This window comes from Gobio gobio (assembly GCF_949357685.1).
Source record: "Gobio gobio genome assembly, chromosome: 25".
NCBI lineage: Eukaryota > Metazoa > Chordata > Actinopteri > Cypriniformes > Gobionidae > Gobio > Gobio gobio.
Window position 1 is genome coordinate 16,093,053 of NC_137121.1, and position 11,819 is coordinate 16,104,871.

The following is an 11,819-nucleotide window of genomic DNA, read 5'->3' on the forward strand; positions in this document are numbered from 1 at the left end:
TTTGTAGAAAAATATGAGAAAAATAAGATTTTTTTTTTTTTGAGCAGCAAATCAACATATTCAAATGATTTCTAAAGGAGCATGTTAGACACAAGACGACTGGAGTAATGATGCTGACAGCTTTGCCATCACATTAAATTACATTTTAAAATGTATTAAAGCAGAAAACTGTAACTGTATTTTTGATCAAATAAACATAGATTTTGTGAGATTTCTAAAAAAAAAAAAAAAAATTGTATTAAACTGTAATTATTTATTTTTCCCTTTTTAGTTAATTAATTATTAGGGGAAAAGTATTTCTGCAATGTATCTATTTAGGAATTTATTTGGAGTTAAAACGTTTCATAAAACGTAAAACATTTTTCCAAAAATGTTTCCATTTTGATCAGACATGCAAACCTGACAAAAGGTGTTGAGTTAGGACAAAAAGGACAAAAATGTTTTGTGTTAGATTGGACTAAAACTGTTGGACCTTTGTTAATCAAACTGAACGTATGTACAGTTTACATGTGAATAACATAAAGTAGGGGTGGGCGATATGACCAAAATATTATTTCACGATATGATACATTTTACATAATTGATTGAAATATATATATTAGTATACAATATAGTTATTTTTGTTATTAAAAATAAGAACAAAGAAGCAAATTTCAAACAATAGTACAATAGTGTGTACTCAAATTCAAGCGCAATAAGACGTGAAAGAGAACTGAATTTGCGATAATACAGGTATGTTTTACAAATGGCTGTGTTGGTTAGCTTTGCTCTAAACAGTCAAGGCACCTTTCTAAAAGATTACATTCCCACTGCCAATAATGAGAAATATAAACATTTTATGAAGCGTTAAATCATCTAATACACTGGTTTTAGTAAAGATGTAAGATTTGACAAGCTTGTTAATAACATCTTGAGAGCTTAATGTGCGTTAACATGTGCTGCACCTTGGTAGTGTTAGACTCTTGTCTTGAAGGCCTGCTAATGAATATTAATTGACTCATCTGAATTGAATTGACTGAATTAAGGTGTTGAAAAGAATATATAACAGTCTGATGCTTCTCATCTCGCTTCTGATTTTCACATTCATCTATCCACAATACGATGGCTTGCACATGTTCCCTGTGAATCGATCCCATGGCCATAGTGTTGCTAGCACCACGCTCTTCCTATTGAGTTAGAAGCATATGTCTGTAATACTTTAGCTTGCTCATGTTTAACTTTTTTTTCATTCGTTATTGACCTTCATCGAGGAAATGCAGAACTTGCATGCTGTTCGCAAATGTAATTACCTCGTCCATCCGGTCCTCTCAGCTATCAACAGAAGCCTCCTATAGAAGCAACAATTTTCTCTGGCTCCTGCTGACAAGCTACCTGCTCACGTCACTGATTGTAAGCTGACCCCTGGCCCGAAGGTGGCGTCATTTGTCAGTGATAATTAACAGCTGACATCTCCTCTGCTAGGCCTGCTGATGCCTGGTGGCGGTTTGGAGTGCATAGAGAAAGAGAGAGAGAGCGATGGACCGACTAGAAAAGGGGTCAGATGCTGTTAGAAAGCAGGCTGTATGGAAATATGTTGAAGTTTCTCTCTCTTCACAGGCTTCAAGAGTGGAGTGGGCCACTTTTTTTTTAATCTCCTGAGGGGATTGTACTATTTGTTTTTGAAGGCAATGTGCTGCAGACACAACATATGTTGTTTAGTCTTAGACTCAGTCTACCTTTGTGGTCCGAGGTTATTTTAAGTTTGTTGGCAAGTCTTTTTTTGGTTTTGGTTTTATACTGCAGCCTAACAAGCTTAGTGCAACACGACAAATGTAATGGCTTGTTAAAACAAACAAAAACAAGTATTTCGTTTGGAGATTAACAGCTTTTGTTGTATTTTCTTCTTCAAAGTAGAAACAGATTAAAGTAGTTTAATTCTTTGTTTTGATCGAGTCTTGCAGGCCTTTTTTCCTTCTTTTGATTGTTTGGATTCAGGGGTTCAAACTTGTTTCTTAGTGAATGAATAAACAGCTACACTTCTGTACAAAAGTTTTGGGTTCATTAATATTTAACCCCTTAACTGTTACCGTCCCGCTAGCGGAACTCTTGGTGCTCTTTTGTTTATCGCCTTTTTTCATATCACATTTTAATAATTTAATAATTTTAGTATTCAAATTGGATGTTACGTTACCATTTAAACTGTACTCTAAATTCTTTTAGCGGGCTCCTCCCCTAGTGGGCGGTGTCAAGTTTCAATTTTCTATCATGTTTAAATTTATTTACATGTTTAACAACTGTATAACCAAAACCTTTTCTAATCTTTTCAAAATGCATTTCGTCGGAAAGGTCTCAGTCTCAAGGTTCCATTTTGGTGACTGTTTTTAATAGAACTGATATTTGAACAGAAATGTACTAATTTGCTACAGGAGTAGATAAAAAAATATCAATGGAATGTGGGTGGATATTTTTGGTACAGCGCCTAAACAAAATCTCATAGAACTTCAGTTTTTGTGATATCAACTCAGGGCTCCAGACTGTGACTAAATGGTCGCATTTTGCGACCTTTTTTCCTGCTGGTTCGACTGAATTTGGTTGGAGGTCGCACTGGTGCGACCACCCCGGTGCTCAACTAATAAGAGCTGCCATTTCTGTTACATATGAGAAACATCGGATGGCAAACGAAACAAAAGCGGAACGGAACCGCGCTAATCGTTTGAGCTGTGCTGCACGGACCGTTTATTCCCTCTGAGCAATAATATACATCACAGTGCAAGCTCATACATGGGCCGATCTCGATCATGCGACACCGTTACTAAACAGCGCTGGGAGATCCAGTGAGAAAGCATTTGAATTCACCACAGTATTAATAACATTGCTACTGCGAGACCTAGTGGGAAGCGTTTGGTGCAGAATTCTGTTATAAACCACAGATAGAGGTTCAAGATATCAGATCAAACAGAGCTGACGTGGAGACCAGGAGAAACATTTTGAAACATTCAGGGGTTTCAGTCCACAAATCATAAACATTCACTATGGATTTAATGTAGTAACACCCCATGGTATTGTGGAAGAAATAGTCGAAAGTTTTTTTCTTTTCTTTTTTTTGTGTGACATTATTCATCTCAGGGTTTGTACAACCTTTTGAGAGTGAAATTCAAGCACTCTTCAAGTTTCACTTTTTCAAGCACTTCAAAGCTGTAAATATTATCCAATTTTAATATTATTTTTAGTGTGATGATTTGTAAAACTAAAAGTTTAAAGGTGCTTTTTCTCTCCTGACCGTTGATAACTGTCTCCAACATCACTCTCACAATCACACATCTTTCTCTGATCCCCCTCTTATTTGACCGTCCTGCTGTCAGGGGCAGATAAATATTTCAGTAATCCTTTTTGCATGTGAGGTGTTTGAAGGACTGGCAGGCCTGTGCATTAGTGTGGCCACACTGATTCCAAAGCAAGCACTGCGAGCGTGTGTATGTGTGTTACTGAGGCACAGCCGGCTGCTCCTGTGTGCCACTGTGAGTGTGTCCAGGTCACAGAAAGTTCATCAAAACAAAGTGCTGACGCAGTCAAAACAAACACACACACACAGACACAAATATACTCTTGTGTCTCAGTACTGAACACAGTTTCTGACAGTGAAAGCTTTCTTTCTCTGTTTTTTTTAAAGATTTTTTTTTTTCATTTTGGTTAATGCACTTTTTTTGGGGAAAATTTTCTTGGACTTGCACTTTTCTTGGTATTTATTTTCAAGATTATTGGAAATAAAATAATATAATAAAAATATTATATATATTACACATAAAGAAAAAATATATAATTATATTTCATTCAAATTATATCTAAAATTCAAAAAAACATTTTTTTTTTAAAATTTAAACCTAATTTACTTTATGATCTTTAAATGTATTATATTATTGTTAAGCAGAGGTGATTTATTTTGTGATAATTACCAGCAGACTGCACATTATCTCACTTATTACACAGCTACTTAATAATGAATGGACATGAAATATCGATTGAGATATTTATACTAAGAAAAAGGAGACCGCAAAATTGATATGAGAGGCATGAAACTAGCAATTGAGTATTCCAAAGAGCCCTGTAGTAATGCATTTCTTTTATGTGGGGATGTAATGACCTCTCATTGACGACTAGCTTGATGTGCGGATGAAAGCCCAACTTGGACACTGACGTTTATGTGCGAGTTAAAGCAGACGAGCCTGAGTATGTTTGCAGGAAAACTAACAGGGTTTGAGAGATTGTACCCAAGGGTACCGGCCTGGTTCGAAAGCAACCACTCGCCTTTATTTGCCTTCCCATCAATCATCCACGGACAAGTCTACATACACACACTTAAACTGAGACCTCAGCAGTCATTTCCTGTGTTCAGGCTCTATTTCATCCACTATCAACTCCATTCTCTCCAATCTATGAAGAAGCGTTAATGGATAGACAAACAGTGGATACTGCAGAGTTTATGAGCCCAGCTGGTGATGATGGACGTGTAGTGTTGAATCCATATGACTACGCTCTTAAGTTTGGTTAAAGAGGATGGCAGTAAAGTGACAGCTAGTATTTGAATATTTGCTTACATCTTTGTCGTTAACACAAAAGAATAATGGTTATCACTGTGTGCAGTGACTAGGCCTACATCTCGTCGTAACTAGGTATGATGCAATCGATGTGGTTATTGTAAAAACTTAAAAATCGCTTTTGTTAATTGAAATAAAATATAATATCAGTGAATTAAGGAATGTTGTTTTTAAACTAAATATAATCAATTAAATTAAGCTGAAGTTGAAATGCTTGCATTAAAAAGTAAAGGTAAATAGAAATCTGAAATATAACGAAAAAACTAATAAAAATGACAAAAGCACATAAGTTAAACTTTAATGAAAATATAAAAATAAAAGCTAGTAAATAATATAGTCGTATATAAATTATACCAAAATAACACACAATAAAAGCTTTATTTTTAATGTAAATGGTTTGTCCTGACTAACAGCAATGATTGAGATTTATTTAAACTAATTAGTTATGGAAAAAAAAGAAGGGGTTAAAATTATGAGCATTAAGCACCTGTGAATGACTCCTCTTAATCATTTAGACATTTACCGCCACCTACTGGCAGTTTTAGTTTCTTATTTAAGTATCATTTAATTTAAAGGGGTGATGAATTGAGCAGAGGTGGACAGTAACGAAGTACATTTACTTGAGTACTGTACTTAAGTACACTTTTTGAGTATCTGTACTTCAATGAAGTAATCTTTTTTAGGGAAACTTTTACTTTAACTTCACTACATTTGAAAGACAAATATCGTACTTTTTACTCCACTACATTTCTATCAAGGTTCTCAAAGTCAAAAGTTGTTTCTGTAGCAGCTTTGCAAGTCAGTGGATGATTTTTTTTTCTTCTTTAAAAGTGTTTTTTTTTTTGTTGTAAAAAAATGTAAATGTCTGGGAGAAAGAGAAGCATAGACATATGGATGAATCTGAAAAAGCATGATGAAAGAGCGCAGTTCAGTCTGTTTTTTTTTGTGCCTCTTAGATACCAGAGCACGAATACTGAATAGAGCTTTCTTTTGTGTGTGTTTTTCGCACTTAAACAGACCAATACACACAAAATGTCAATTTTCATTTTGGAAAGTATTCACGTAAACAAAGTTGATTATGTCTTAAGTGAACGTAAACAGTTGGGGGAATATCGGATGTGTATCAGTGTGTAGGATTTGTGCATTCTGCCTTAAAGTGACAGCAGCTTTGTAAAAAGCTTTGTAACTTTTAAGTATTTAAATAAGTGGTTGCATGGAGCATCACTGACTGGCTTAAACCACCATGGCATAGCGTGCCTTTATACAACAATGCAACAATAATAAAATAATGCATTGACATAAAAAAGGAAATTTACTTTTGATACTTAAGTACTTTTAAAAGCAAGTACTTCTGTACTTTTACTTAAGTAAACATAGTTTTAAACAACTTTCACTTGTAACAGAGTAATATTTGACCAGTGGTACTTTTACTTTTACTCGAGTAATGGAGTTGTGTACTTTGTCCACCTCTGGAATTGAGAAATCAACTTTCCCTTGAGCTTTTGATATATAAAAGGTCATGGTAGTGTGTTCACTCTCTTGACTTGATATTTGAAGGAAAAATACAATCAGGAAAGTTATGATCATGCAGTCTGCAACGTACTTGGTGTGTGTGATGGGTGGTTCACGCTTATATCCACCGATCGGGCGGGCCAAGTAATACAAAAATAACATTCCAATCAATCGCGGGTGGATGAGAGCTAAATCATTGTGTTCGTTTGATAAAGATATTTTGCGAGCCCTGTGGGACGAATCATTTAGTTTGCCGTTTCTCACATGCTTTCAAAACAATTCCTTGTGTAGCTTACTCACAGGGCAGCTGAAGCTCATTAAATATGCAAAACTGTTATCCAATCCTTGCCATGGGCGTTTTTACTTCCAAGTCTTCAGTGCGGCATGCCAATCAAAACCCAGTGTTTCTTGAGAGAGACTCAAAACCAGGGTAGAAAATAGCCTATAACTTATGACATTTGCGTGGTTTTTACATTAAAAAACATCAAAATGAATAAGTTGACCTCAGACAACAGTATACATTTTTTTTAAAAGCCAGTTCATGACCCCTTTAAAAAAAATCCATAATGTTGAATAAAATAAAATATAATCTTTCTAAAGCTACTTTTTGGAATGTCTATTTGATGCTTTCCTAATTTAACACAATAATTTCTTTAAATGCAGGTAATTTCTGAGCCAAATTTGATGTGCGATTCATTTATATACGGCTCTGGTAAAAATTTTGAGACCACTTGACATTGATTTCTCAATGTTAAGTGGTCTCTTAATTTTTTCCAGAGCTGTACATACATACATACACATACATGCATACAAACCAATATCGTTTTTTAAATCTTGTTTATACAAAAAAAAAGGTAAAATAAATGTAATTTTAGCACATATGTTTAATAATCTTGTGTGTTTGTGTGTGTGTGTGTGTGTGTGTGTGTGTGTGTGTGTGTGTGTGTGTGTGTGTGTGTGTGTGTGTGTGTGTGTGTGTGTGTGTGTGTGTGTGTGTGTGTGTGTGTGTGTGTGTGTGTGTGTGTGTGTGTGTGTGTGTGTGTGTGTGTGTGTGTGTGTGTGTGTGTGTGTGTGTGTGTGTGTGTGTGTGTGTGTGTGTGTGTGTGTGTGTGTGTGTGTGTGTGTGTGTGTTTTAAATCGGAGTATATGCTGGAACCTGTGTCTGGTGAAGAAACATATTTGGAAAACATTTTTGCTATTTGACAGACCCTGGTCCCTTGCCAGGTTTAACTGGGTCTCTAAGTTTAATTGGCAGTTATTTTAAAGCGACAGACTCCATGCGTTTCTATTTTTCCCTCTAAAACCTTTTTCGTTCTCTCTGTAATTGGTTTTCAATACTCTGCTCCAGGGCTCTTTCTCTATTGTTATTTTGAAGTGGTACAAAGGACTGGGCCCTAGTTCCTCGTCTATTTCAACATAATTCAATGAATGAAAAAAGATCCAGGTCTCAGGGAACATGCTGTGAAAACCCTTTCCCCCTCTAGTCTTAACCTCCTGCCTCTCAGAGTCTCTGACATTGTCAAGTGCTCGTTGTAAAATGACCTCTCGACAACTGGGCATGTGTGCTCATACATACATGTATGCCTGTGAGTACAGGCAGTATCAAGCTCTTTAAGACTCATTAAGGCTATTAGCTGCTACAACTCAGCTACTTGATATTTGTAATCTCATCCTTCCTAATGTTTATGTTTTATATTCATCGTGTTCATCAATTAGATAGCTGGATTTACTACAAGATCAATTCCAAGAAGTTCATATGTCATGTTCTTGCCAAAAACGTTCTTTTTGCACTGCCTGCAGATTACCTTAATAATCATAATAAACGTACACACTATTTTCGGCAAGATAGGCTTGATGGGAGTTCAGCACTGCGTGAAATTTTTAAATACGTTGTGTATTAAAAACAGCCTTGTATAATTATAAATTAATTAGTAATCAGTCCCTGGTGTCACTTCAGAGTACTCTTGGACATCCCTAGTAATAGTAGTATGTATTATATGTATCTATTGTTAAAGAGGTCATGAACTGCTGGTCATGAATTGTCATAATTTAAGGGAAAAAAAGCATTTTTCTTACCCTGATTTAAATGCTATGTTTTAAGGGGTGTGTCTTCAGTGTACTTCCGTGTAAACGCCCACTGCTGTAATTGGCTAACACCTTTGCATATCGTCACCTTCCTAAAATAATTGCCCAAGTCATTTGAGCTAAGCAGTACATGTGGAACTCTCTTGAAAAGGCCCTGTGTGATCTCACACTTGGCACAGCCCTTGCAACAGTACCGATTCCTAGCATTATGATCCTTTGAAAGCTAATGTTATTTAGTCCAGTGATCCTGTATCGCTCTTCTCTCCTCGTCATCTCACTAACACGCCAGTGGGCGGAGCCAAAGTTGCAATGATGAAGTAGGCGTTGATCTTCTTCTGCAGAGGCGGCCTTACACCTATCTATAGATAGGCACATTCCACAACAAGCCGTTCTCAGGGCTTGGTTACAATAAAACCTTTTTTTGAACTAACAAGGAAGTTTTTCAGTTCTGAAACTTAAAGGATATTCTATATTCTTATAGTATGATGACCTCTTATATGTCAAAAGCATTCTCAGTTCATGACCCCTTTAAGGTGTGGTCACATTTACTGATGCTCAGCGAAATTACACGGGTGAAATCCAGTCATTCCAATAGGATTCGGCGTGATTGGGATTTTCGTGCGAGGGCAAAAGAGTTTCCCACACAGATTTCGCTCCTGTTTAAGCTGGTCATGCAAATTCCCCGCGCTGACCAAGAGAAAGCTGCTTGGTTTCAAAGTGATTTTCATATATCTCTACGAAATTGACAATGGACCTTTTTTGCACGCATTTAGCTGACATTTCGCTGTCAAGTCACAACCATGCGCACATTAACATTATACAGGCACCTCCAATTTAGTTAGTCCTTTGCGTTTGTTTCAAGCTGTGTTGAAATCCTGCAGTGCAGCTTCTAAAGTGCAGTTGAGCAGTTGCAGACATTGCTCTCCGCAGTGCTTCCAACTCTCATTTGTCTGCTCTGTCTCCATCCATCACCCAGCTCTGCTTATCAGCGTGGGGTCAGTTCCTGCCCTCCCTACCAAGGCCTACATTTAGCCCTGGCCTTGCACAGCCTTGTCTAGCTGGGGCCAGACACTTGGCCCTTATCAGACTGGGTCTGAGAGTGGTAAATAAAGGTCTGGCCCGGGTTACCGCAGGCTGTCAGCAGGCCCATCCCAGAGGGGAAATAAAACTCTTATTAACATGCTTCTGCTCATTGGTGCTGACAGCTTGATCAATCTGCCTCCTCTGCAGATGACCTCTGCTCCGCTCCGAACCGCTGGACGCCCTGATGGAGGCTGAAATGAATAGCTTGAGTTGTGCCTTGGCCTCAAATCTGATGCTGCAATACTCCGAGGCATTTTTAGACTTTTTTTATGTTTGTGTGTGTTTTTTTTTTTATTTATGAAAAAGTAATCTGGATACTGTTTGGGTTAGACCGTGATGATCAAAAATGTGTTGTGTAGATGCCCATCAGCTGTCTGTCGACGAGAGATGTTGTTTAGTCTAAATTTAAATGTACATTTAGCACACACACATAGAGAGAAAGAGCAAGGGAGAGGGAGGGAATTGTTATTATTATAACCAGCATTCTTATTAAAATATATATATATATTTAGATTCATGCAACCTAACAACTAGTCTATTTTAAAATCAGTTTTGCAAATACCGTCGGCTTTTGCCGTATGCGTGTGAGAACAGCATGCAGGCATGTGTATGATGATTTTGACATTTATGAAGTGTGTAAAATGCGTTTGTCTGCTCCCACAGGACCCCGTGGTTTAATGGATGGGGCTTTAACTTACCTCGTGGCCAGTCTCTCCTCGATAAGTGGAACCAGATCCCTGAAGACGTAGATATTCTTATGACACATGGGCCTCCTCTTGGTAAGCGTTGAGGATATGTGAATGTAACTGTAGGTGTACAGCATGTGTACATCAGTTTGTGTCTGCAGATGGATTGTTGTATTTTAAAGTCATCATAAATGTGATGATACGCCACTAAGGATGTGATGTTGGACTTTGTCCAGGGTTCAGAGATTGGGTCCCCAAGGAACTTCAGAGAGTCGGCTGTGTGGAACTACTCAACACTGTACAAAAGAGGGTCAGACCCAAACTCCACGCATATGGGGGAATCCATGAAGGTGAGGGCTTAAGTGTCTTTAAATATACGTGTGTGTGTGTGCGTGCGTGTGTGTGTTTTATAGATTTAAATTTTGTTATATTTTACTATTTAAATATTTAAAACATTTTTAAATGTCAATTATAATAAATTCATACAAATATTTTCTCTGCTCGTTCTCAGGGTATGGCACAATGACAGATGGCTACACAACATTTATCAACTCCTCCACATGTACAGTCAGCTTCCAGCCCACCAATCCACCAATCATATTTGATCTCCCCAACCCAGGAAATTCCTGAGACTCGTTAAAGCCCCACCCCCTTTTTTCTACATTCTTCCTTACTTAAAATGAATGGTCTTTTTGTACTGCTTGTATTTAAAAATGCATGGAAATGAAATATTTTTTAAAGTCGGGTTTAAGCCGACACCATTTGAATGACTATTGTAGGCGAAGAGGAACTTGTGAATTCATATTTGTAATTTGTTTGCATCAGTTGCCTTCTGTTTTTCCTTTTTTTATTGGTCAGGATCTTAAAAAGTGCATTATAAAGGTACCCCTAAAAGCGTCAGCAATACTTGACCATGTCTGATTTAATATTAATTGTGCTTTGTAAAATTATTATAAAGTTATTTAAAGTCATGAACTTCTTGTGTGGTGTATTCAATTTTGGATTAAATGGGTAAGTTCGTACTTCACTCATGTCAAAGGGTCCATTGGGTCTGATATTTATTGCTGCAATCAGACTTTGCTCTTTTCTAATCAAGAAGACATCTTTATCTACCAGGTCATTAAACACCATCAGGTGAGCATTTTGTACTCTCAACATAAAGAGTGGCACAGAATGTGGCAAAAGATGAAAGAGTTTTTAAATGGTGTTGTGAATTTCATTTTGCATTATCGCTTTGGTGCTTTTTCCTATAATTACACTTTAGAATAGACTGAATGTGCAAATTTTTGAGATCCTAAAAATGCCGTGGTCTGAATGTGCATTAAGCACATTAAAAGCGGATGAGAATTTTACAATGTGACTGCCTCAGGAGATATACAAAGATAAATTTGGTAAATGTCTGTAAAGAGTCGAAACACACAATTGTTTATCGTATAGATTTGCAACACCATCGTATTCCATTTTCAAACTGGAAGTGACATTACAACACTAAGCCATTCATCTCCATTTTTAGTTGTAATAATGTACGTTGTATATTTCACTGTGGATCTGCGATCTTGTGAGCACAAACAATGTAATGTAATTTTTATGTCATTTCTGATATTGTAAATGCTTTCTTTATATGTTTTGTGACTTTTTTTAATCCATTGTGACTTTTAGCCAAGTTTATATGCAAATAAAACAAGATTTTTATCTGATGTCTGTCATTTTTTCTTTTAAAGTCTATCAAAAGAAATGTTATTTATGCAAAATATGCCATTCCTAGCCTGACTTGGCGCACAAAAGAAGTTTAGAAGAATGTCTGAGCTGCTTTTTTCCCCCCACAATGAAAGTGGATTGTGACCAGGGGCTGTCGAATAATAAAAAAAGATAAATGAGA

At 36.8% G+C, this 11,819-nt stretch overlaps 1 protein-coding gene across 1 annotated transcript in view; it reads left to right on the top strand.

The window, feature by feature from the left end:
- Nucleotides 1-10,911, top strand: part of mpped2 (metallophosphoesterase domain containing 2b) — a 20,571-nt gene extending 9,660 nt beyond the window's left edge. Inside the window, exons 5-7 of the mRNA XM_079809379.1 lie at nucleotides 9,918-10,033; nucleotides 10,177-10,290; nucleotides 10,452-10,911. Of these exons, the coding sequence (XP_079665505.1) occupies nucleotides 9,918-10,033; nucleotides 10,177-10,290; nucleotides 10,452-10,570 (349 nt within the window). The 3' untranslated portion in view covers nucleotides 10,571-10,911. The remainder of the gene's footprint in view (nucleotides 1-9,917; nucleotides 10,034-10,176; nucleotides 10,291-10,451) is intronic.
- Nucleotides 10,912-11,819: the final 908 nt, after the last annotated feature.